The following is a 27,453-nucleotide window of genomic DNA, read 5'->3' as shown; positions in this document are numbered from 1 at the left end:
CTGCAGACATTAACAGAGTGCTAGCTGGAGTCCCTGCAAACAAAGCAGATTGTTTCTTTTTTTGTTGTTAGCCTCATGATAAATTGTAGTGCCATGAACAAGTAGCATAGCAAAAAAATTGTAACAGTTTTAAACTGTTCGCTGATGGTTGGTAACATTCAGCTGGTTAAAACACTTTATTTATCAGGAAAATATTTCCTGGTAAAATAATGACAATGGATTAAAGAAATAGTGGGATTTTGACTATTATGTCATTTTGTCCTGCTGGTTATTAGTATCTTATTCTATATTTGCTTTAGTTTGATCAAATTACAACTTCCAGAGGAGTCAATAAGATTCTTTGGTCCAATACTACAAATTCCTCCCTATTTGCAACAGCTGGAAGCAATGGCAAATGCAGAGACTGCATTGTGCACCCAATTGGACAGTTATGACTTCAGTTAAGTACCTTAGCCTGTAAATACAACTATTCCAAAAGAGCAGAAGGAATTTCTGTGTGAGAGTATAATTTAAATATGTCTGATTCTTTCAGATTGAAACCCCTGAAAGCTATGGTGACTTCATGTTTAGCACACATGGGAGAAAAAAGTAGGCAGAAAGACCATCCTGAAATAGGAATTTGATCTCTTTTTAGGGAAAGAAGTATTTCCCTAAAGAATTAGGAGTAATTCAACATCCTGCTTTGATAATAGGATATTTTGTCAAACTTTTTGCAATATAATAATGCAAACGGTAGCAATGAGTGTTAATTATGTATTTCTCAACCCAAAGTTGGATTTCAAATACAGAAAACTAGAGTTTGCTTCATAACTAACATATAAGCTTGTTCCAGTGGCAACAAATTTGGTCTTATGGATGTGGTTAAGATTCAATAAACATAAATCAAAATTATACAAATAGAATATATTTAAATTTTCTATGCATGTATAAATAGATGAATGTGGTCAGGCAGAGATGAAAATAAAGTGATAAGTGGTTGAAGTATGTTTTCCTGTGGTTCAAAATTATTCTTGATTTAGCTGGCCAATCAAAAATTTTAAAGTTCGGCTTCCAAGGGTGTATTTCTTCAGCAAAGACAAGAGATGGCTTGAAATTTGCTGTCCTTCTGTCATTATTGCTGTCACAAAAGTAATTTGACTTAATGATTTTAGGGAAGGAACATATTCTGAGGCCTCACTCCCAGAAGGTGCGCCTAGCTGCTGTTAACTAGTCAAATTGGAGATTGACTAAGCATTAAGGGCCTATTCGTTATAACTGACAGTAAAAGAATCAAGAAACTGACACCTGCATGTTTCCCAAAAAATAGCAAAGCTAAAAGCTGATCATTCATTACTGAAAAATAATAAATTAGGATGTGTAAGCTTTTATAATGAGAAATATTTCAGTAAGTAGTATTCCTCAAAGAAGACAGAAATAATAGCCTACTAATGTCTATTTCTAGAACTTTTTAGTAATTTGCAATAGATTCTAATATTCAGTATTTCTTCCATTGCCAAATGTTGGATTCCAGGTTTTACTTTGCTGTTTGTCATTGCTGAGCGATCCATTTCATCACCAGAATATGCTACTTTATATCCTCTGAATCTGCATCTTTTCAGGCATTCCAAATTCAAAATTTGCATTATGAAGTTTGACTTGTGCATAAAGTCATGGAATAATTTCATTGGAAGTGGCCTTTTGAGGTCATGTGGTGTGCTAACTTCCCTGCTTACACCAGTGCTAAATTTGAGTTAAATCAGTTGTGGGATTACTAGTTTATTTTTACAATATGATAGGTCCAAAGTCAGTAGAGGACTTGGTTTCAAAGACAGAAAATGCTATTACTGTGTTTTTCATTGCTTATCTTTTGTGGCTTTTTTTATGCACTGATGCTGTAAGAATGAATGCTGTAATGGCAGTGAAATGCAAATAGTGATCCCTGAATGTCTGACTAAGACATTCTGCTAAGAACATTCCAAAATCAAACTGCACTGTATTTCCAGAAAAGCATTGTCAATATTAAACTGTTTCTTAGGTCCTTGGAGTCAGTAAAACCTTTACCTAATAAAAGACTTTAGGTTTTCACTTCTGCGTAAATCGTTGTTGGTGAGATAATTTAAAGAACTTCACTGAAAACTGCATACTCAGAGTAATGTCTGTAGATTTTTGCATGTAGTTTACTTGAATATGAAATAACTCTATTAAGTGAGTGGCTTGGTTTGGTCATTGCAACAGCAGTTCCCTCCTCTGTCTCTAAAACAAGGAACATTCCCCTGCAGATTTTCAATTTTCAAAGTAATAGAACTTGTGAAGAAAACATTATAGATTCAATTAAATAGTATTCAGGAAGAAATCTCCCTGTTGTATTCAGGAATAATGACAGGGAAGCATATGTTTATAGAAGATAAGGTAGTGGCTCAGACTGTTGCGCAGCCAGTCAGTGGAAGCAATGGGTCCAGCCTCTTGTTCAGCCCAATGCCACTGGATATTTTTTAGTTTCCTTTCCCTTCCTCTGCTTCCTCATGCTATCAAGGTCACAGTTGCCAGTAGTAATGTTTCCTGCAATCTGTCCCCCTTTGCAACTTTGTCTAAATTCATTTAAAAGAATTGCCTACATTTCAAGGTCACAGAAGCACAGTGAGTCTCATGTTTAGTTGGAGTTTTGAGTGGCACGCTGCTACTAAGCTATTTTAAGTACTCTGAAAATGTTTTTCACTCTCAGACTGACCTGGCAGACACCTGCGTTAGTAAACTGCCTTTCAAAATTAAAAGCTTGTGAAGAGGTACATTTAAGGTAACTATTAAACCTTCATGCTTCTTACAGTTATGAACTAGTCACTGGGTATGTGAACTCAATTTATCTTTTACCTATTCTCACTTGATAGAAACTCTTGTAAGCTGTTATAATAGAACAAAATGCAAGCTAGTCAGCATTTGAGATGTCCAACCCAAAAGGAGACCTCTACATTCAAGTACCTTCTAATGTATGATTCAACATCAACACAAATATTTTATTTACAAACTGCAAATAAAAGCCATACTGCTTTTGGTGTTACTGAAGTAGATAAACATCAAAGCCTTTTTGCTTTGCTCACTGGAAGCAAACTTGTACACATACTGTATAAAATACAATGTGCATACCTTGTATAAAATATGCAGATTTAACAGGTTAATTAGAAAGTGAAATATGAAATTTTCCCAAAAAAGTTATGATAATAGAATTATGTGTTCATTCTCTGAAATAATTTGCTATGAATTCATGGCAAAATCTAAATGGTTCTGTATTATTAAGCAAACAGACTCAAAGCAATTTCCAGGAAGATCTTACATTAAAGGCTCTTCCTTTAATGCATTAAGGGCAACTATAGAAAAGGGATTGAAGGGAAAATAGCAGTAATGTAGTTACTATTTTAATGACAGTTAATTTCCATTTGAAATTAAGTTTTTTAAGACTAAGTCCAGTTATCAAACCTTCCAGATTGATGTCCTTGACCATGACAGTTTTGCAAACTTGAAACCTTCTGTTTGCCACTGTTTGCATCTCTCTCCTAGTTTCAGTTCAAAGTGGAAGTTATGACGTTGACACTGATGGACACGCATCACATGGCACAGGGCATACATTACTGCATTCTATTTATCTATCTGCATTTTAGTGGAGACCAAAGCTTTGTTTACCTCTGCCACTACAGTATTGTGAGCACCTACAGCACCGAGAGAAATTACAGAAATCTGGTTCCTTGCTGTATTTCAAAGACCCTCGTCTCTTGTTTCCAGGGCAGAAAAAGAACTGAAACCTAAATGAGCTCTTGATTTTTGTCTTCACCCTATAGATTAATATTAGACAACCAAGACACTTTTTAAATGCAAGTTTGAATGAGATTAAAAAGAAATTAGAGCTGTTGTGGGGTGCTTTTAAAGAAACCTAAATGCTTGCATAACAGAAGACCCAAAGTCCTTATATAGCTAAAAGCCATTTTATCCATATTTTAGTTTTATTTACCTGTGACTTTCTTTTTTTCCCCTCTCATTCTTAACATGGTCCTTAAGTGTAAAATACTGCTAAAATATAACTTTACAAATTTGGCCATCATCTGTTTTGTCTACTGTAAGGTTGTCTGCTTAAAAAAATTCTAACAATATTTCAAATGTAAAACTCAAACCAACATTATTTTATAGAACTTCTTTTGGACTGTACATTGAAAACTGGCTAAATATTTTCTTCTGGGGTATTTTTATAGTAAATGAATGAGAGAGTATCCTCTTTTATCATCAAAGGGAATAAATTAATATTGGTAAGATAAGAAACTTTCATGTATTTTGATGCATCTCTGGCCTGGAGATACCTGGGACTCAGGAGACTTAGACAGCAGCTGGGCTAGCAGAACTCAGATTTCAAACTAGAATCTGTCAGATAACAAGTAAAAAGATGGAAGTTTGGATATGCACCAACCAGAAGGATTGTGTTGAATCAAGGAGGAACTGAGAGATCCAGCAATACCCAGTTGGTGCAGTGAAGGGACATTTTGAGTATCTAAGTGGAGAAATATTGACAGAAATCTCTTCACCAGAGAGTTCTAAAGGCAGTCAAATATGAAAAATAAGTTACTATTAACTGATTACTTATCTCTCTTTTCAACCTAGATTCTAGAAGTATGGAAACTGGGAAAAGTGACGACACTTATTAAAGGTTAACAGGAAGAATCTGAGAACAAATCTGATTTCTGAAGCAAGTAAATAAAAATCTGATCAAGTGTACAAGTAATTTATGCAGGAAAATAAAGCATCTATGTGGTTCTTGTAGAGGGCTCACAGCTGTTCATAGCAGTCAGTAAACATATGGATAAACTGCTGGCCAGATGATTTATCTGAATTTCAAAAAAAGCTTAGACTAAGATCCTTATCACAGGTTCTTAAAGAAATTGAGCTGACAAGGAATAAAAATGGGAGCTAGTACCTTTACATAAAGGAGTTATGTCCCCTCCCCGCCCCTTGTGAATGTTGTGTCCATTTTGATATGATCAACTCATCTCAGAAAGATGTATTAGAAGTAGAACAGGCTTATGAAAAGTGTGATAAAGCGGATCACGAATTCTGTATGAGAAGAGATTAAGAACAGAAAAGGCTCCTCATCTTGCTCGTGGAGGAGGAAGGATGTGATCTGGTTTTGCAGTCATAAATGGCATGGAAAATGTGTATAGGAAATGACTATTCAGTGTTTCTCACAAGCCAAGCATTATTAGCACATGTAATTTGAATGTGAGTATATTCAAATGCAAAACTCTGCTGGAGGTGAGACCAGTGTAGCTGCCTTTAGAGAACAGTTATGTCACTTCACAGAAGAAAGTCCATCAACACTATTAAATACAAATAGGGTGGGCAAACTGGTTCAGGGTGGCTGCTTTTTTGCACAGCGCAGGAATTCATGGAAGTATATCATTGGATGCATCACCCTGTCCTTGCTGTCTGTGTTCATATATTTTTTCCTGAGAATTTACTCTGGTCTTAGAGACCATATGCTTGTTTTTATATTCGTAAAGGAATATGAAAGTTGGGGGAAAAAAGGTTGATATTAGACAAAAGGGGAAGTAACAAACAGAAGGAAAAGGAATCAGTGAACCATGGGAACTGGATGCTTGATAAAGCAACGAAGAAAGATACAAATGGGTAGAAAGCAAGATTGTGGCAGAAAATGGAGTGAAAAACTGGAAGTGGAGAGTTTGCAAAAAGGGAAATATTAACAGAAAAGTGGAGCTTCAAAGAATGGAAAGTGGGAGCTTCAAAGAATGGTGAATGAATACATGATAATGGAAATGGGAGAAAACCCTGTATATCTGAATAATGGAGATTCATAGCGGTGGGGAAAAGGTTTCATTGCTTTTTCTTTTTAATAAAATGCAATGTCTTTGCAGGTGACCTGGGTGTGGTAGCACATTATACATGTCTTAATAAGAGACTATGACACTTTGGTGATTGCTTTCTCATGTGCTCAGGGGTATAATCTCCAGTCAGAGCTATTCATTTATATGCAGGGAACTCTGCTTGTAGCATGATGTCAATCAAACAGCTGTGTTTCTGGACAGCTAGAGACACGTCTAAAGTTCAGATTCTGCCAAATTTAATAAGACAGTGTCAAATGTATTCAGATCAAAGCTGATTACTTTTAATCTTTCTGTTCCTAGATTTAACGTGAGTCTCAGGACAGAGTAGCTCATCTGAAACCAAAAATTCCATCTATCTCTTTCCATAGGGTAAATCCTTAGAAAATTATCTGTAATAAAACCTTGAATATTAAATTTGAGAAGGACCTTTATTCTAAAATTCTTATTAATTCCTACATCGCTTGCTATTCACATTATCAAAGTGCGTAAGGGAGTAGCTCTTATTACCATGTGAAGTTCTTCACCATTTAGTGTCAATTGTAATCAGAAGTCAACATAAACTTTCTAACTTCAAGGAGAAAAAAACAAGTCCTCATGTGGTAAACAGATATTCCTCTGCTAAAGTTAATGTACTAGGCCAATTAACTCTAACCAAAGGTGCAATGTCAGTATACTTTTCCTTTTTACAGATCAGTAATTTGCCTTGATAGTGTGCTCTTTATGCAAATATGTAAACACGATTAATTATTAAAAATCATTTTTAAAAGAGCCTGAATGACAAACTTTCAACAGAACGTCTAAAGAAGATAAGAGCTATAAAAATTGTTCCCAAGAACACAAGAATTCCATAAATTAGGGTAACAATGTGCAAGTAATTAAACACCAAATATGCTAGAGTTGCTTTTCCAACCCAATGTGCAAATGCCCTTAAATGCAACTATGCACACACCTTGACAGTAAAATTTGCCACTGCTTATGCAGAAAATCCCAGAACAGGAATTTGACAGGTTATGGAAAAGGTGAGTTGAGGGAAAAAACTTCCAAAAAGCTAGAAGTTTTGCTTTAGTCTTAGCAATGCCCATGTTTGCTAACAGATATCAGAAGTTTCAAGACTTGCCTGTGTAAGAAAACAGGCAGAGATTCAATATTCATTCAGTGGTTTCTGCAGAGTCCAGTCAGCAGACATCCCACAATGATGCCTGCTAACACCATCCTGTGAAATATATTAAAATAAAACAACCCAGATAAAGCAGTGCATATTATTTGTCCTGAGAGTAATATTACAATTTTTTATTGGAATAATTAATTTAATTAACTGTTCATGTTGTGACTTTTCTTCCCTCCCCTGGACCTAATCATTAAACAATATTTTCAATTATATTTTTAAATATACAGTGTTAGAATTCAATACTAGTGTCAAGTCAGAAGTCTGCATGCTTTACAACCTTTTCTGTATAATTTTACAATAGTTGCAGTGTAGACTCCTGAGGAAGGAACTCAATAAAAAGAGCAACTAGAAATGTGGCTAACAGATTGGTTGTGCATGTTGACATTCTTTACACATTCAAGTTAATGGGCAAAAGTACACAATTTCCTGCAGGAAGAGACAGCAGAGTCAGTGCCAGTGTCAAATTCCCAGTGTTAATTAGGAATAAAACATCTGCAGTTATTTGGAAATAGAAGTAATCAAACTTAATTATGGAAATTTATTTAGACTTCTTGCATATTTTACCATGTTTTGCTGTATCAAAGAACTGCTAGTAGAATGCCAGAGAAGAAAAGGGATATAACTGGTCATTTTTTGCAATCTAGCATCATCAGCAAAAATGTTAGACATGTTTTCCTAAGTTTTATGAGTTGCCAAGACACGGCTCCAAAGCTACAATGTTAAAATTCACCTTGAAAACCTCCCCCATGCTCTGCTAACTTTGCTAAAAAATATTAAACTTCACAGAAGTATACATTTTAGACTTTTTGATCTACATACTGTGATTCTGAATGGAAGGAAAAATTTAAGCCATTAAATGTATATTTTTTGTTGAATATTCCCTGCACTTTCAAATGCTATATCTGAGACATGGCTTAGAAACACAAGGTTGAGGAGTTGTGTCTTCTGTTTCCCTCAATCCATGAATTAGATATATAAACCAATGGATTTTGGGCCTTTTTTTCTACATACACCCTCCTAACACAAGCACCCTAAGCCTGACTTTTGATGACAGGGAAAATTAAAGAAAAACCTCTGAATATTTGTAACCACAGGAAAAGAATCGAAAAGTTCATGTGGCAGCACCAGTAGTCTAATCCTGCAGGAACCACTGTTATATTTGAAATTTCCTATGCATCCAGGTAAAAGGATCCTACTCACAAGGTAATACCTTGAGCCTCTTCAGAAATATCTGCCACTCCAGTTAGATGAGCATGCTAAATGAGCAGGTCAAGGGGAGTCACTCAAGTATTTAAAACCTCTGGGAGCACTGCCCGTCCTTGTGTAAGATTCAGTCTTGCTATGGCAATTCAGTACTTTACAAAAGAGTGAAAACATATCAAAAGACTATTGATGCATCAAGAATCAAAAAAACCCAAATCAAACCAAAAACAAACAAAAACCCAAACCAAACAAACCAAAAAAAGTAACACCAAACAACCCCACCAAATATGCTCTTGCAGGTTACCAACAGAAGCCCTGAGTCACAGTATTAGTGCAATAGAAGTGATGAACATACAGCAATCCTCCTTTTTCAATTCTACTTAGAAATATCAAGCATTTACACACCAAATCTCATATCACAATCTTGATTTATTACTTGAAAATTCCGCTAAGCTGCCATATGATTTCTTCCATTCATTTGTCAAACAACATTTTAAAACACTATAAATCTCTTTCCCCTATTATCTACTTGCTAAATCCAAAATCCAATCTTTCCCCTGAAAGATTGAGAAATATAATCTCTTTCTAATTTACTGGAAATAGAGAATGAAAAAGAGAAGGGACACAATAAATATATGCAAATGTATATTGGGTGTACATCTGTGACACTGAATTTAAAAGCAGCCCTTGTGAAAAAGAGGAATATGAGTAATGTTTTGGGTGGCAGTATTGACATTGAAATCTGTATTCAATAATTTGATTGAATACTCTCAAGGTAAACATTGCCTATAGCTTTTCTGCCTTGCAGATATTTGTGAAGGCAGTGGAGTTGGAAAAAAATGTAGGGAACATCTCTGCTCATTTTTCTCTAAAAGCTGATGCTTGTATTCTATAAATACAATTCTGATTTCATTATGGTATGAAAAGGCAATATTGTAGTAAATTTGATACTTTTGAGGTTTTGCTGTAGTTACCTATGTTTGTCAGAACACATGGTAAAATTTACATTACTAAATTGGGGTAGTTGGTTTAGGTAAGTTTCGTAGTTTTTAAATATTTATATTTTCCAGGGTTTTTCTTTTCTTAAGTAGTAGCTATCCTGTTCTTTTAATGCATTTTTTGCTGTCTGTGGAAAATCTACGTCTAACTCTCCAGCGAAATGTTCCTCATTTTGTGTGTACCAGAATATTTGTGAGTTAAGTGACAGAATTGAATGGTGTGACTCCTTACCTCATGATAACATGAGTTAAGAATGTAGTGATGCAGTGAAAAAGCAGGTTCTGCTTATAAATCTTCAGTGGTAGCTCTGATAGCTCTGGTGGGCTTACAAATGAGCAGGTTGTGCCTCTCCATCCATATCACCATGTTTACTGTTCCCATAAGTAAATTAGATTTTTATTTGGGATCATTGCTATCCAGTATTTTGCCTATAATGCCTTATTTGATAGACTTCAATGTCTATCAAAATTACAGAAGTAGCTGCTTTTTATGATTACCAATCAGATCAATTCAGTGCAATCTAGGTGACATGACTTATATAAATGCATCCTGACAAAGCTCTCTTCTCTTTCCTGAAGACTGACACTGCCATAATTTTGTACATATTTTCAGCATTTTCCAGTTATGAACATCTGTCTATTCTAAAATGGGTATTGGAAAGGTCTCTGACAATAAATGAAAAATCACTTAAACATTATAATCTGATCATTCTAAACTGGATACCAGGTCAAGAAATTTCTGGCTTTCTGTTCCTATAAGTGCCTTTCTCTGCCCTTGCTGTCTTAAAGAAAGACCTCTGGTAACATGTCTTCACTGTGCTAGAGTGTCCTTGGATTTCAGTGTTAAACACTAAGGATTGGTTCATCATATTTCTTTCTGGAGGTGCATTTTGCTCAGATGTACTGCACAATCAAACTTAGAGAATTATCATCTTCTAATAATTGCTGTACATACAGTTGATTGATTCTAGCAATATCCTGCTTTGTCTCACTTTATCCCTCCTTTTTACTCCTGTCATGCATGTATGTGAAGGCAAGTGGAGAGCATATATTCCCAAGGGTGTCTCCCAGATTAGACCTGGACTTAATATGGTTCTTTTCTTTTGTGATTACAGAGAATATCAAAATTTACCAGAATATTCCTGCTTACAGAGCATGACCCACACACAGAAATCACAGTTTTGTGAGTGTTGACTTCTGCAGATTGCCAGAATGGAAATTAAATATGCCACATGTGGACATGCAGAAATAGGACATGGCTGTGATTGGTACTCTACAGAAGCACATTGATTTCTAGTGGTGAGAAAATGAAGAGTGAAATGTAAATAATGTGTTTCTATAAGTATCAGCATTATGTGGTTGTTGTCATTTCTCACCTGATCTCTGACTACAATAAGAGACAACTTCTTTTTATTTCTCAGGAATCCAGGAAATGTTACATATCCAGTTTTTCACTTGCGTTTCAAATTCGCCTTACAAAACATTTAAGTGAAAAGGCAAAATAGAGGCAAGAAAAAATTTAGAATTCAGGGTATGTGATGTGACAGAGCTTAGAAATTATATGCATAGTCATTTGCCACCTGTCTGGGTAATTTATCTAGGTATTGTTTGAGTCATTATGTTCGAGGCTAGTTTTCAATCACATGTGCTACAAAGACTTCACTTCTTAGCACCTTCTCAACACAGACAAAATTTGTTGATAATAAAGTTAGATAGGATGTAGCAATGGGTCTCCTCTGCTCGGTTGCCTTGCTATTTAAAGCTGTATGATCAAAATAATGCTACCAACAAGATAAGATAAATCTTTTGAGAGAATAATTCTTTTTTATTGAACTTCTGTATACGTTGACTGATATGATTTCTTGAAAAAGAAATCATGGACTTAAACTACAAATGTAAATTTTTTTTTTTTTTTTTTTTTGAAGTCAGTAGTGTAGTTCAGGTTATCTAAGCATCTTTATTAGTTTACCAAGAGGAGCTAAGTGATGATTTTGTTTCCCTTTTTGCTTGTTTGGTTGCATATTCTTGCTGTTCTGGTCACTTAAGACACAAAATTCAGAAGGCTTTCACTTTTAGCAAATTCAGACCATCCAAGCCATAATCAGAGAAAATCCTTGTGGTATCTATCTATTTTCTAAACCGAGTGAATCTTTAAGTGTTATTTCACTAAATACAAAATTATGAATTTGATGGGTGTGCACAGTCAATGAACAAGTTAGCAATACTTAATATCCTTGTAAAATTCCTAGTTCCCTCTCAGCTGTATTTTATTTTAGTATAATAGCTTTCTGGAATATTTTGGTCCCTCTTCTCATCCAAAGGCATTAATTTGCTGGTTTATCCAATTCCAGTATCCCTGTAATAACTTTTATGGTTTTTTTCTTTCCCTTATCTCTTCTGCAAAAACTCCTTTTGGTCCAAATGACAACAAAATCACCCTGGTGTAACACAGCATAACTCTCCTGGTAACTTCTGTGCTATACCTTTTAGCAGAGTTCATCCAGAGTCAAATCCCTTATCTTTTTCAGAGCTTCCCCAAAATGCCTGTATTTCATAGACAAGAGCAAAAAATATCATCCACAGTTCTTGCATCCCCTGCTTCAATTTCCACAAAGATCTACCAAAGCAACACTGTGAGGTGTCACTCTAACAGCCAGCAAAGGACACAATACAAAGGGAGTGGACCATAGGGCAATTTACATTATAATCGATTTTCCTGTTCTTTCCCAGGAAACAATAAAGAGTGTTTGTACATAAATAGCTGGAGCTTAGTGCCATACATACAGCTCTGGGCTTTCTGCACAGTTAAACACATCTGTTTCAATAACTTGTATTGTTTAAAAGAAGCTATCAGTAGCTATAGGGAAAAAGAGAATACCCAAAAGAGTTCAAATGCAAGAAGGAAACAACACACCAGGCAGAAGCAGAGATTGGCTACCCAAGAGGAATATGGAGTCATTGCCCATAGCTCAGAGCTGAAACTGGGAAAGCCAAAGCACAGCTGGAGCTGAAACTCCAAGGGTTTAGAGAAGAAGGATCCAGTCTTTTCTTGGAGGAGCATGATAAGAAAATAAAAGGTAACAGATACTGATTAAATACAAGGACACATTTCTTAGTTATGAGAGTGATTTAATATACATACAGTTTGTCCACAGAAGTTCTGAAATCTCCATCTTCATAGACAGTGAACTGTACACATCCCTAAGCAACCTGCCCTAATTTGGTTTTTCCTGAAGAGCAATTTGGATCACCTAAAATGAAATTTGTTTGTGATTTTATAGTTTTATTTTTCATAAATGACTGTAATTTTTATTTTTTATTTTCATGGTCTCTGAGGTCTCACTGAAGAAGGACACTTCCAGTGTCCATAACAATGGAAGGTAATTTCCTGATACCTTCTAAAGACTTTAGTTAAATTCCCAGTGAAAACAAATATTTTTAATTTCATACATCATAACTTCTCTGATTTCTTTATACATAACAAAATAAAACCCACAAATCCCTTAAGAAAATCTTTAAAAGTTAAGATTTTTTTTATACTTGGGTAGCTGTAATATTCTTTGCATAGCTTGCCTTGACTCATTGCTGCAGTCATTTTGGTAGGAGTCATTCAGCATTACAGTGGGAGGAAATCCATCGTGGAGGCAGTATATCAATAACATTATTTTTCCGGAGTACTTTACAGTGTATGTTTCCAAGAAAAGAAAAGAAAAAAAAATCTTTCTTTCAAGTGAATAACATAATTCCTTTGCATGTCAGTCAATCAATATCATGCATCCTAAAGCACTTTCAAGAGAAGATTTAATAAGGCTAGAGCAATTTATCACAGTTAAGTCCTGGAACTTGCTATTCAAAAACACTCTCATTGACTTTATGTTGAGTCACTACTGTATGAGGCTTTGCTGCTGTGCCTGCGGTGCTTTTGAACAGTCAGCCATGGTGTTTAAGAAATCTCCTTTGTGTCTTTGGACTTGATATTTCTCTTGGGAAGAAAAAAGAAGGATTATTTAGTGGTTTAAGCTTGATGTTTCATTCAATTTCTTCGAAAACATATTGCCTGATGGTTTTTCCATCATTATTAAAAAAGACAAAATATTGAAGTTAAATTAATTTTTGTATTGTACTTTCCAAAATTCTGTACTGTATACGTTCCTTCTTTTGAGTGAGCAGACTTGTAATAGAGTAAAGGCTGCTTGAGCTGAGAAAGAAGAAATGCAACATAAGAAGAAATGCAACAGCTGGAAACTTTTCATTAATTTCTTAATTGTACAAGATTAACAATCAGTTTCTATTTTTTTTTCCTTCAGAGAGAGAGAGAAATAGCAATTTAGAAAAAAAAAAGTTAAAGAAAATGTGACAGAATATTAGTGCTTTCCAACATTCAAGTCCTAGGGGTAAGAGAGAAATACACTCTTGTTTCTTTCTGCTTAGTGAAATGTTCCCATTCTTAAGAGTTTTAAATAACTATGGAGATAACAGAAAATAAATTTTCTTGTTATTATTTTTCCCAGAGTTCATTCTGATTAATTTTATGGATTTCTTTATAATAATAAATTGAATATGCACTGCTATGTGAGTGGTTTCCACATACTTTACATTTAAGCATTGATAACTTTTCACTTGGAATAGTTACAAATTATGTGCTACAGATAAATTAGTTCAAATTCAGAAAGGAAGCAATGTATGTATTTACATTGTAGGGTTTCTCTGATATTTTCCTTTAAATTTGGAAAGACGATTTACTGGCAATCTATTTCTATACTTGCGTACACTTGTGTTCTAAATAGGGATAAAAAAGCTAAATATCTTTAGCTAATGATGAACACCTGAAAAGGAAACAAAAAGGAAAAGCCAAAAACCAAAATTAAAAAAAAAAAAAAAAAACACCACAAAAAAGCCATAACCCCTCCCCCTATAAAAACCCCAAAACAAAAAACACAGATATAAAGTTTTCTTCTACCACCGAGTTAAACACTTTATTAAGTTAAACCAGCCACTCTGCCCAATTGCGTCTGTAATTTAAACAGTTTATATTTTGAACGGAGCATACCATTTAAATAAAATGGAATACAACATTTATAAATATCTCATAATACAAGAAAATGGCATAGCTAGTCTATTAAAAAGAGCAGGGAGTAATAATCACTGCTAATCGCTGTGTTTACATTTTAAGTGTCAGAATGATCATGCAATTTTCTCTCTTTGCCTTTCCTTTCTTTCCTCTAATGCATATAAAAAATGCAACTGATAAGAAAAGAATAATTTTCACTCTTTTGATTCATATGTCTTTACAGTTATTATAAGTCTTTAAGGTTATTATGAACTGAAAATGTAGAAGAGCAGAAACTTGTTAATCAGTTCTGTAGTGTGCAATGCTAAGATTTTGCATTTAATTTCTATATCTATTGTACAATATTCTAATAAGCATAAGGACAGCCTTTACATTTAATTTGGTGACATTTTATAGAAGTTTCATTAAACACCACATAATGTACTTACTTAGATTATATAATTTTATATGAATATGTTTACAAAAATATGATTAATCAAGGAAAATCTAAGCTTAGCCCAAAAAAAAAAAAAGTGAAGATTATTATGGTGACTTTAAATATTCCCCTTTTTTAAAGTTTTTCTCAGTTTTCCCCTTAAGAATCAACAGTGTTGTTCTTCAAAGCCACTTGGCCTATTTAATGGACATCCTTAGATTTGACCTATAGAGACCATCTATTGGGTGATATACCAAATAGATGAATGTGAAAGTACATAAATAGAATGTAAAATTGATTGATAAGCTTAATGTAGTTTTGGGAGTCTGAAAAATTAATTCTGTAAATTAAAATGCTGTCAGATACTGTTAACAAAAGTGTCAGAGTAGACATTTAAGATGCACTGAATATCTGAATTCACTTCTAATCTGATCACTTTTCCAGTGTTAAATACACATCAGAAATTATTAACAACCAAGATCCAAGCAATTCTTTGTAATCAAAAGAGAATTCTATTATCTTGGTAAATCTCTGGGGAGGTTGGTACTTTCTGTAGTTATGGTTGACCCAGGATAACAGGAGCTCACTGAGAAAATTGGGAATACTGGAGAATGTCCAGTGGATGCCCTGAAACTAGAAATAGTGGCTAAGGTACCTAAACCAAATCTCAATTCTAAACTGGTGCAGTTCACCTCAAAGTGACACACTGTGGTCATACAAACCAGAGCTCAAAGGATTTGGCTTGGGTGGTTAGCTACTCATCACTAAATGCTTTCATTTTGACACCTTTGCTAACTGTACTGAAATAATAATTGTTGATTAAAATATAAATCTCTTAGGTGGAAGTAAATTATGTTAATCTGTTAGCTGAATTGATTCAATGCCTTCTATACCACTACTTTCATTTGAAGCAAATTCACGTTAGTGATATTGTAGCTACTACTTTGCAGTGCATAAAAATACCAAATAAGTTCATGTAGCAGCAACAAATAAGATTAAAAAATTAATGCCAACTGTGCAATATCCACACTCTACAGCTCTTAAAGGCGGTAAATAGGGAGAGAGTATTTTATGCTGCTTCTATCTCCCAAACTGTAATTATCTCTGGCAATATCTAGATTTTCTTTTTCTACATCGGGTATTTTTGGCCTAAGTAAAAAAAGTAACGGTAACTTTCAAAACATAGTGTACATGTATTTTCTTTGTTATACAATAGAAAGTCTATGATAGATGTATTATATGAGTAATGTAATGTACAAATTTCCTTCAATTTAATCATTAAGTGGCTTTCTGTATTTTCTATCATATCCTATAAAATGAGACGGAAATTGCAGTAAAGTGTTAGATTGACTTAAATTAGCCAAGACTGGTAATAGTATCATTCTTTCTTCTTCTCTGCAAGTCAGTAAGTGATAATTGAAACTTGCTGCCATTACTCTTATTTGCAAGTTATTTGAAGAATTATCTAAAAAGAAATATCAGGATATCTTCTGAGTTTACTCCAAAGCAGACCTCTTGCTGCTTTCATATTTTAGATTTTCAGCCATGCATGCAAATTTTTATTAATGAACACTGACATATAAATGTAATAAAACCTTCATCTTAAAACAACAGAATACATTTTTATTGGTTTTAATTTTTCAGATGATATATAAAAATTGTTTTATTAATTTATTTACATGTTACTCTGCCAGGAAGCAGAATTGGCTTTGTACTAAGTATAAAGCTGTGCTTAAAGGCCTCATAGTAAGTGAATTATTTCAAACAATATGGGCTGTTTTCCATTTGTCTTCCATTTAATGGTGTTATTTATATTAACTTTATTGCTATCTCAGTGTCCTAATTTATTTTCTTCACTGCCATTTTCTAAGTAAAGGATTAAATATATGCCAAATTTTCTCTTTTAAGTTAGTTGTTTGTCTTTTTATTGTACTTTTCCTGAGAACTCTTTATTTATGTCTTTAGTGGCTGACTACTCTCAAGCTCTGTTGAAGCAGGCAGGAATTAGAGTGACTTTGAGAAAAAGAAAAAAAAAAAAAAAACAGAACACAAGGGAAGTAGAACAGCAAGTCAAACAAAAGCTGGAAATTATTTGTGCATTGAGTAGATAAATACCTGATCTATTTCTGTTGTGTTTTGGACAAGTATCAATTTTAACACCTATGTGCATTATTGATGCTATTTTACCTAGTTCTTTACCTTTATGCCCCCCATTTTTAGATGCTACCATAAAGTGATAGTAATATTTTGTATTTTTTTTTTCTTGGTAGACAAGAATGTTTTGTTTTAACTCTCAAATGCCTGGGCAAAAGTATGGTTTTATCCAAACTACAGAAAAACAGAAAAACTTCAGAAACAACCATGAAGAGGAAGAACTCATGAAATTTCTCACAGTCATGAAGCTGGGAGAGATAGGCTCATCTTCTCCATCTCTAAAATCATTAAAACTAGTTTCATGCAATAATTGTATTTGTTCTCATCTACCACCGAGTAGTGGTTCATCTTATATTTTGGTGACTGTTGGTATAAGCTTGTGTTTGTAAGGTTTATGGCTCTGAGAGAACAAAAGTCTGCAGCAGCAATTTTCAAATAGACTATTATCATACCTGGTTTGCAACAGGTCTTTCTCCAGGAAACATTTTTACATAAGAACACTAATAGGTAGTTTATTTTCTGAATCTAAAAGCATTCTGGATTATCAGAAAATATTTCTTTTCCATATTAGTATTATTTGAACTAGCATATAGAGTTTTTCCACTTAAACAAACAGCAATTTAAGATGTCTTGGGGTATTTGTTAAGACTGAAATAATTTCCCATTAATAAAAATCATGCTTGTGTTCTGCTAGATTATTTAAATTTTCTCCCACTAACAATATAGCACATGGGTTTTTTAACATGTAGTCCAGTTCCTATGTGATCTGGGAACAGATCTGTGCTTGGATACAATCTTCCAGACAATCTCTTTATTTGGAAATGACGTGGTCTACATATTTTGCAGGAAACAACTTTGAAAATAGGAGAGCTACCATATTTATAGTTACCTAAGTTTAATAATAATAGAGTTCTTTTGGCATGGAAAAATAAAGGAAAATGAAAGAGATATCAAACTTTAAGATGAGATATACTTTAGTGACCACTGCAGTTCATTTCCAACTGAACTGGTACCACTACCATCAACATGGGTTACAAGCCTGCTATTTTCCAACAGTATTTGGAAGCCCCAAACATATTTGAATATTAATTTTGTGGCAAGATATTTGGAAAATTCTCTGAAAACAGTTCTTCTTGAAAGAAGAACTTGAACTCTCTTGAAAGGAGGGAAGAAAGAAGTTCTTCTCTCCTTTGTTCACACTAAGGTCCACAGCAATCTGAGAGAAGCACAGAATCAACAAAGCTGGCAAAAGAGACAGTTATACTGTAGTCATACCCTTCCTTGTTACTGTCAGCAATTTTCCTGTTTGCTACCAAAAACAGTATGCCTGGGTTTTGTTTATGCTTTTGTCAGTGCTTTCAAAATTGTATTCCTCCATTTTTTTTTCTGGGCTGTCATCCTAGGCATTTAATATCTTCTAAAATATTATTTGTACAAGTTGTGTTGTGGCTTGAAGACAGTCTGTTCACAGCTGGTTGCTCAGCTGTTATCATCTGAGTATCTTTTGGATGTTTTCTTATCTGCCTGTTTCTTTCTTCGATGACTACTTATAAACAATACCAGTATAATCACGTGTTCAGATAACCTCTTATTGCTCTGCATGACCTATATCTACGGCTTGGTCACATAACCCTAGAATTTCTCTGGCACACAATAAAGGAAGTCTGTGGTGCTGTATTGGTATTCTTCATACCTCAAGTAGAGAGGTCTTAGAAGCTTCTTTTTAAAAAATCTGTATCAAGAACTTGCAAGGAAATACAGCTGGGAGTAAAGGAATGATAGTGTAGAGAGAGACTGAAAAATGTCAATACTTCTCCAGACCTGGCTCCAATTAATAAGCATAAAATTGGTGATAAAATATTCTCAGAGAATAGGTATGGCTGAAGAGCAGATTTCCAAGGGAGACAAAAATATCAGGAATCACACCACTGGTAGAAAGTGCTGCCAATTCTTGTGAGATTGAGTTAAATTTTTCATCATACTACAAATGACATGAACAGAGAAGATTCTGGGAAGTCCACCAGAGACTTCATTAACGCTAGCTTGTTTTTACCAAGAGGCTCGTGTGTGCCCCAGGAGTGCTAGAAGCACATCATCATCTTGTTCTAAACTCTAGCTTTAGTCAACTCTGTTTTTCTCTCTGTATAGTCATATTTGGGCTTCTTAGGTTAGTAATTTAGATTTTTTTGGGGTTAGAATGCACTGCCTTGTTGTCAGCTTCTGTATTTCCATAAACAAAACAATGAGGGCAAAATAAAGATTAATTTATTAGAAAATTACTTTTTCAAGAAGTTGGTGACCTTCTAACACACAGAGACAAATTGTAGTACCTATTCTTGTTTGTCTTTCTATATTCTACCAAGATGAAAGATGCTAAAGTCATGTTTATTTTCATCTTTATTTTCATGATTATATGATTCTGTGATTATCAGAACAGTTCTTACAGTTGCTAAATGTGGGATCCAATGTGAGTTGCAAACTCCATCCTTAGTCCTTATATTCCCTAATACAGAAAGACAATTACAATTTAGAAAAAAATCTTTATAGAAATTGAAAAAATATGTTCTATTTTAATTCATGCTGTTCATCCCATTTGCATTTTGTTTGGTTTATTTCATGCTCTTGGAGTAGGACTCTTCTAGTTTTCCAAAGTTCCTGCCTGTAATACCCTTGAGACTTAAGGCTCCATTCTGATCTGACTGAAATAGGGATAAAATACAGTGAATCTGGATTGGTAGGTGGATCAAGCTTTTCTTTCAGTGTCTTTTCCTATTTATTAACATGTGCAACATCAGCTGTATCTTCAGTCTAAGTACATTGCTAAGCACTGAGTTTGGGGTCTGTTCTGTGGATCAGAAAAACATCTTTTAACTCTGTTTGATATATATATAAAATTTGATTACTTGACCCTTCAATGAGAATGTGCTGCTATTTATCCTGACAGATAAAGAGCTTTGTTTCCTTTCTCTGGTTCTACATAGCAGAAGTCCTGAGCATATTCTTGAAAACCCTACCAACAAAAATCACTGTCAGACTTGAAATCAGTCAGTTTTTTATTGATTATCCTCCAGCTACCCATGCAACTAGTTGACGATAATATGCATTACTGGTTAGATATCAAAGATACCAGTTACTGTTTTTTAAACTAAGTGTATTTATTGTATTAAAGAAGTAAAATATCAAGTGCCATCTGTATACAGTCATTGGCCCATCATTAACTTACAAATAACATAAAAGGGGAAGAAAACATAATACCATAAAGAAAAACTGCCTTCTTATTACAATAGAATTTGCATTACATTTCAAAGAAAATCTGAGTGCTTAATATAGGAGTACAAAATAATCTCTGATTGTACATCCAGAGTCTATTATGATATTTCATTCTTAGATCAAATCTCAGCAATGAGTAGTGCATCAAGTGTTCTGACTATATATACATTCCTCTGTTATTATAACATGGACCTGAATGTATTCTTCCTTCAACTTCATTTTTAAGAATGCCTTTGGTGAAATGTTACTCAGCTGATTCGAAAAGAGACATAATAGACCTTGACACTGGAAAAGGAATATGTTTTTAATATTATTTTATTATATTAGATTATTTATTTAGATTATTTATTTATTTAGATGTTTTATTGTGCTCATTACAGTTTATTTAATTTGTTTATTTTATTATAGTAAAGTGACTTAACAAAAGAAGTAGCATTCATTTAAATTCTAGCTTTTCTAATTTTTCTTGAAAGTTTGAACTAAAATCCAGAACTGTATCTAGAATTTGGCTATTCTGGTTTTAGTACATCAGAATGAAGTCCTGGAAACAATTTTTCTTGAACATTGGAAAATTCAGATTTAATCCATGTCTGACATTTGCAGTATAATCCCTCCCTTTGTGGTCTTTAAATATGAAAAATAAAATGGAAATGTACAGATTCTTTATGTCAGAAATCACAGGATAATAAAGTCTACTTGACTTAGAGATGTGTTTGTAAGCATAAGCATGAACATTGTTTTGGACTGTGCAAATTGAATTTTATGTGCGTTTTGGAAATGTACATAGTTTCTTGTCAACAAGAAGATCAATGAAGTGCTGTTCAAATTGTTCATCCATTACTTAGCCTTCCTAGTGTCAGCATTACTGTCAGCTTTAGTTAGAGAACTTAATTTCTTTAAAATTTCATTCACTGTGGGAAGGATGAGGAAGTGAATCATGTCTCAGTAATGGGAATTTGGAAGGGAAAGGCATTTTCTTGTGTATTGAATTAAAACCACAAGGTACTAGGTCATTTTGAGGTTTGCATTTAAGGCAGAAGCTTTGCCCCACATGATTCTGACCAGAAAAATCTTGTCCATGTCTCAACAAAATGTCCATGTCTCAACAAAATTAATGGATATTAGACTGTATACCTGGTAGTTCAAAAACAATGTTGGTAAGGCTTATTTAGTAGCTTTTCTTCTTTTTTTATGGGAAGCATATAGTTGAAAAAATTCATTCTTCCATTCCCTGTGGAATAGGAATTATTTTCTGAAATTATCTCTTAGCATAACTACCTGTTAGAGTATAGCATGACTGAAATGCTTTGACACCCAGTCAGCCCCACAGACTTATTATGAAATGTGTTGTACTAGTGCGTAAAACTCCTACCTCTTCCAGTTTCTTACATGACTAGAAACAGCAAAGGGAATGGCAGCAAGACAGGCAAACAAAGACATTTACATGGGAAAATTATAGTCTTCATCCACCAATAGATACAGAAAAATTCAGAATCCTAAGCTGATTAACACTCAGTGTACACCACTCTCTTGGATAATAGAGAAAATCTTGATTTATGTAGTTAGGTTAGGAGCAGCTGCCACTTCCAGCCACTCCATCCCACAACTCCCTCCTGCTCCAGCCAGTAAACCCAAGGACATGGGGTCTCCACCGTGGCTGAGGGAGGGACCCAGCTGCCACTTTTCTGCACACAGGTTCAACCAGTAGCAAACTGCAGAATGTGTCAGAGAGCAATAAAAGCTGTGCAGTAATATAGTGCATACTTCAGATGCAGTGAATCTGAGAATCTCGTATTGAAATACCTCTGTGGTTACTTCTGGAAAGGTCTCAAATTGTTCAATCTAATAATACATTTTAAACTTAGATATTTGGTTCATTCTCTTTTTGATGTGAACAGTGAATTGTGGCTCTCAGTTTTGATCTTATTTTCCAGTTAGTGTTTGTAGGATAGTGGCTAATCTTTCATTATATTCAGATAAATCTGTATAATTTCCTTGGCTTTGCAGGGTTTACACAAATATTACTGCTTACCCCGGTGCTGATAACCTTTGAATTTAATATTTAAATCAAAGAAATGGTGGACATGCTCTGAACATGAAGGTGATATGCAGGTTTCCTACCCTGCTCTGGTACTGCACTAAAGTTCTAAATGAAAATATGCTTTGCATTATTTTGGGGATTCTTGCTTGGGAGGAGTTCTAGGGTTCAGTGACAGTTCAAAAACATATAATTATACTGAAAGAGTAAGCTGTTTAAATATAACTGGGGAAAGAGCCTGGTAGGAATATACAAATATTATGCTTGCATCCACCAAACAACACAGAACCAACTTGCACTTTTGTCTGTCTCTTCTATTGTCTGTAAAACCTCACATAAATCTGTTTAATCAGTCACTAGACAGAACAACTTAAAGGAAGTAGGAGGCAGGTTTCTGAAAGACCTGTCCTCTTTTCATCAGAGAAGTCACTAGCCAAAACCCTGCTGGAAAGACAATATAGGACATGTCCCTACACCTTGATTTTTCTGCCTGTCCAAAATAACAATTTCTACAGTCCATGATTAGTCCACTTTTTTTTCTTTGGTTGGCTGGTTGGTTAGGTTCTTTTTTGGGGGGGTGGCATTTGATCTGATGAAGGTATTATGCACTAGTTGGGCATTTGGGGGATTCCCAAGGAGCTTTTCCTTCTCCATCGAATGTGTGTTAGTGTGACGTTATTATACAGGTGTCTCATAGCAGTTTATGGCTTCCTGTAATATTGTCATAATTCTAGTCCAGAGCTGATACAACCTCAAGAGAAGCCCAGCTTCTTGAAATACTTATCAGAACTAACTTTTAGCATTGTCTCAGCTTAATTACTATAGCATCCCTAATTAATTCTGTGCCACCACTAGTGAACTCTGAAGTGAATGCTTACTGAAGTGAGTCAGGGAAATTTAGAAGCTACCAAAAGCAAATTTAGCTATGGGCGGGATCACTTTAGAAAATTTTAAAAAGTATTCATGATTATATGAAATCTCTGGCAAAGCCTTTTAGTTAAAATGTATCTTAATTAGATTTTGGCAAAGACTTATGTTAGTAATAGGTGCTGTATTAGGCATCATCTGAACTCAAGCACCTGTTGCTTGTTTTTCTGCTTGTTGCCCTCTTTTTCAGCCAATTCAACTATTTCTGTGGCATGTTCCTGTATCCAGGAACAAAATTTAAAATTAGGTTCATCACTTTTTTTCTGTCACTGTTCAAATAATGTCAGTTTGATAATCTTCTATTCTCCTGTCTCCACAAATCCTATTGAAGAGGCCATAAGGCATTGGAGATTGGCAAGGTGGATAGAAAAGTGGGAGAAGGAATGGGAGTTGTAAAATCTGTCTTAGCCACCACAGCAAATGTGTATGATATTTTACTCTTGTCAGAAAAGTACTGTATGGCTGACTGTCTACCTGGGTGAAATCTGCAACAGCTTTATGAATTTTTCAGAATTTTTACCTTCTTTGCCTTCTTTTCTTTTTTCTTTTCAATAAACTCTCCTCCCTCTTCCTTCCTGCTCCCATCTTAAATGAATTGTATTTTTCTTATAAACCTCTCATTGTTGAAGGTTTATAAGTAGTGAATGAGTCTCTCCACTGTGTCATCAAGGACATTTTTCTCAACTAAATTGACATGTTCACTTTTGAAGGGCATTCAGTTAAACAAATGCAAAAAAAAATATGTTCTGTCTCCATGCCTTTTAGCCTGAGCAAGACGCTAAGTCATTCTCATCTTTTGTAAACCACCTTCAAACACACAAGAAAATGAATGTATTCAGAGCAAAATGAAAATACTACATAATGTCCTCGGATTCCTCAGAAGTGATCAAGGATGTTAGATTTTGGGACTATTTTCAAGTTTACATAAAGATTCCAGCACAAATATTCTTTGCCCATGAACACAGTGACAAAGACTGGAACCCTAGTTCTAGAGAAGGCTGAACTGGTAATTCACTTCATGGCTGCATTTGCAGTCAGAAAAATCAGCGAAATTAGAATGCAAGCTCTAAAATATAGCAAGGAGATAAATCCTTTTCCTACTCCAAGAATATTTGTATGAGAGAGAAGGAATGAGGGGCAGCAGCAGAGAATATTGGAGGAAAGGGTAGCAGAAAGCTTCCATCCTTTAGACAAAAATCATCAGCTGTACTGTATAAATACTTCAGGTAGCTGACAATTACTTAAATCAATAACATTGTAATGTAAATTAATAACTTTATAATATTTTCTTACCACAATGCCTTTGTTTTACCCTCATCTAGGAAAACGGTATTTCTTTTCCTTTGAAAATATCCTGGCTTAAGTCATAGTAGATGAGGTTAATAATGCTCTTTATTTTTCTTCTCTGCAGGGTTTCCTGCACAGATGAATGACTCAGATCACTCCCTGTTTGAGCATTCTTTCCAAGGATGCATGCAGAGTATTCATGTGGATGATCAGCTGGTGGATTTGCATGCAGTGGAGCAAGGAGAGCTGGGAAGCTTTGCCAACGTCACCATTGACATGTGTGCCATTATTGACAGGTAAGCTGTGGAGAGATCACCCATACTCTAATATACTGGCACATCCTTCATATCCTGAAAATATACAGTGATCCAGAAAAGATGGTCCTGACACTGCCAGTGATCATGTCAAGGCTACCTTTTTAGCAGTGGCAACCAATGCTTAGGTGATGGAGATGGTGGCTTTAAATTGTAGACTGTGTAAGGTGAAGTGGAAAGCAACTCTCAAACCTCTCCATCACCAGCAGAGGAGGAGGCGAAAAGTTCTTGGAAGTCAGGCTCAGCCTATATGTCAATAATATGGCTGCCTTGAATAGAGAAAACTCCTCACACTTTTTGTCTGTATCTTAGATGACTGTTAGGAGACCTTTTTGCAACTAGAAGTTGTGGCTTCTGGCTTCAGCCCCTTCTGTCTTCTCTGTGTTCCTCAGAGAAGTAAAGCAGGTCCGCATGCTTGCACATCAGTGAATGTAAGAAATGCTCAAACTTAATTAAAGTAATGCTTACTGGGTTTGGGTTTTTTCCAGTCTAAGAAGAGTAATTGAAAATTAGGGCAGCCTTTTGCTTTGGCACTACCTTTTCAACTGCTTACCTGTATTCATTTTTATTGCTTCTGATTAATGGTTTCTTTATTGGTGAATAAAAGAAAATACCAGGAAAGACAGAAAGAACAAGTAGCCCAACTCCTGAATGCAGGCAGCTTGGCTTATTATAAAAATTACCTTACATTAAAGCCATTGCAATCCTGCTGGAAAGCTGAAAATGGCTTTTTCAAATAGTGCTCTGAAAGAAGCAAGGATCAGAGAACCCTGGAATAATTTGAGTAATAACCAACTACTGGAGCTCACATCGCCTTCTAAAAGTAGAGCCAACTTCAAAGCAATATCAGGTTACTCAGGACCAGTTGAGCTTTGTATATCTCCAATGATAGATATTCTCCTGACTCAATGATTTTGGATATCATCAACAAATATCTACATAGTTGTGGTAAAGAAATGCATTCTTTTAATTTCCTGCTTTATTTTAAGAGCCTCTCAGACATAGATGCAACTGTTAAAAACCCAAAATATAACATACTGCTTTGGTTTTGCAAAATGCCTTCTCTTCCTGAAATGTAGACATCCATTTGCACTAAATGAGTTGTGGTAGGTTGGCCACGGCCAGCAGCCAAACACTGTCCCTACCTTTAGCTCTCTCCCCTGTCCTGAGAGATGGGGAGAAAAACAGGAGAAAGGCAAAAAGACTGGTGGATAAAGAAGACCATTTCATAAGAAAAGAAAAAGCTGCACACATAAACAAAGCAAAAAGAGAAATTTCTTCACTGCTTTGCATCAGCAAGCAAATGTCCAGCTCCCTGGAAAGCAGAGCCTCACCTCAGCACATGTAGTGGTTGTTTTGGAAGAGAAGTTCCACAGCACTAAACATACTCCTTGCCTTTTCCATCCCCTGAGGTTTTATTGCTGGGCATGCTGTTGTACCATATGGAATTTCCCATGGAAAACTGCTTCCAAAGTCCCTGCTTCCAAAGTCTCAGTCTGGCTCAGCTACCCCAGCTATGTCCTTGTCCAGCCTCTTACCCACTCCCTCCTCCTGGCCTTTAAGGGGAAGGGAGTGCAGAGAAGCCTTGGTGCTTCTGCGCAGGCGCTGTCCAGCAGCAGCCAAAAGAGTGCTCTGGTGCCAGCATGGTTTAGCTACAGCTGGGGAGCACAACACCCATGGAGTTCTGGGAAAAAGATTAATTTAGTGACTCCATCTCAGCCAGACCCAGTATCCCACTGCAGTAATCTCAAGGTCACAGGACATGCTTTGGGCTGTATCAGAGAGTTGCTCTGGCATGTCAGGCCACTTTATATTGATTCTCCTCATGGACCTGTTGAAGGTTGAAGTCATAATGAAAGGAGCATGTGACAAGCTGGCATCATAGGGATGAAGTCTGTTCTGTCTCCTCACACATATCTGAAATTAAAAAGAATTTATGTGGTCAGTATTTGTCAGTTTGACTTGGTTTTATTTTTAATATTTGGTTTTGGAAATGCAAACTAACTTGAAAGAAAACACATGAAGATACAGCTAATTAAGTCTCTGCTTTTCCTCCAGTGGATAAATTTAAGCTTATGCCACAATTTGTATTGATCTCAATGATTGAACCCATTTATGCCAGTTTCTATTAGAAAAAAATCCATTATTATAGCAAAGCTAATCAGAATTAAGGTTTTGAAATATATTATAATGTAATTACAAGTAACTTACAGTATAAATTAATTAGTACCAAAGCTTTATGATACACTTATGAAATACAAGACTTAAGGCTTCCTATATGTTGAGCAGCTTATTTTGGAAGTTAAGTTCTCATAGAAGTTACTATTTAGAAGCCATTTCTTTTTATGACACAATATAAATCCAAATATTTCATATAATGCCATGTGCCACATAAAAGTTATATATAGTGGCATTTTATGATACGAAAATATTATTATGCTTTCTATTTTTTTATGTTATATATTAAGTTTATTATATATAATATAGACATCTGTATTCATAATGGAGTTTGGCATAAATTACAGTGTTTTATCTATGCTTACATATGTATGTATTTATATTTTCTTTATATAAGAGAGTATATTCTCAGGCTGTTTCTCTCTTCTACCACCTTGGGCACTGATATCATGCTCATAAAAGTTAAAACCGTATGTCTTACATGTATGCTTTCCAAGCACGGGAAGATTGTGTTGCAAGCAGAGTAGCAGTTGTATAGTCCCATGAAATTAGAATAGTGTCCAAAAAAGTTT

At 35.0% G+C, this 27,453-nt stretch overlaps 1 protein-coding gene across 1 annotated transcript in view; it reads left to right on the top strand.

Annotated features, from left to right (window-relative positions):
- CNTNAP2 (contactin associated protein 2) overlaps positions 1 to 27,453 on the top strand; it is a 1,012,072-nt gene that overhangs the window by 596,119 nt on the left and 388,500 nt on the right. Inside the window, exon 10 of the mRNA XM_041466404.1 lies at positions 24,514 to 24,685. Within this exon, the coding sequence (XP_041322338.1) occupies positions 24,514 to 24,685 (172 nt within the window). The remainder of the gene's footprint in view (positions 1 to 24,513; positions 24,686 to 27,453) is intronic.

This window comes from Pyrgilauda ruficollis, unplaced genomic scaffold (assembly GCF_017590135.1).
Source record: "Pyrgilauda ruficollis isolate IOZ18807 unplaced genomic scaffold, ASM1759013v1 scaffold2, whole genome shotgun sequence".
In the NCBI taxonomy this organism is placed as follows: domain Eukaryota; kingdom Metazoa; phylum Chordata; class Aves; order Passeriformes; family Passeridae; genus Pyrgilauda; species Pyrgilauda ruficollis.
Note: the sequence above shows the minus strand (reverse complement) of the source record. Positions and strands in the feature narration are given on the sequence as shown.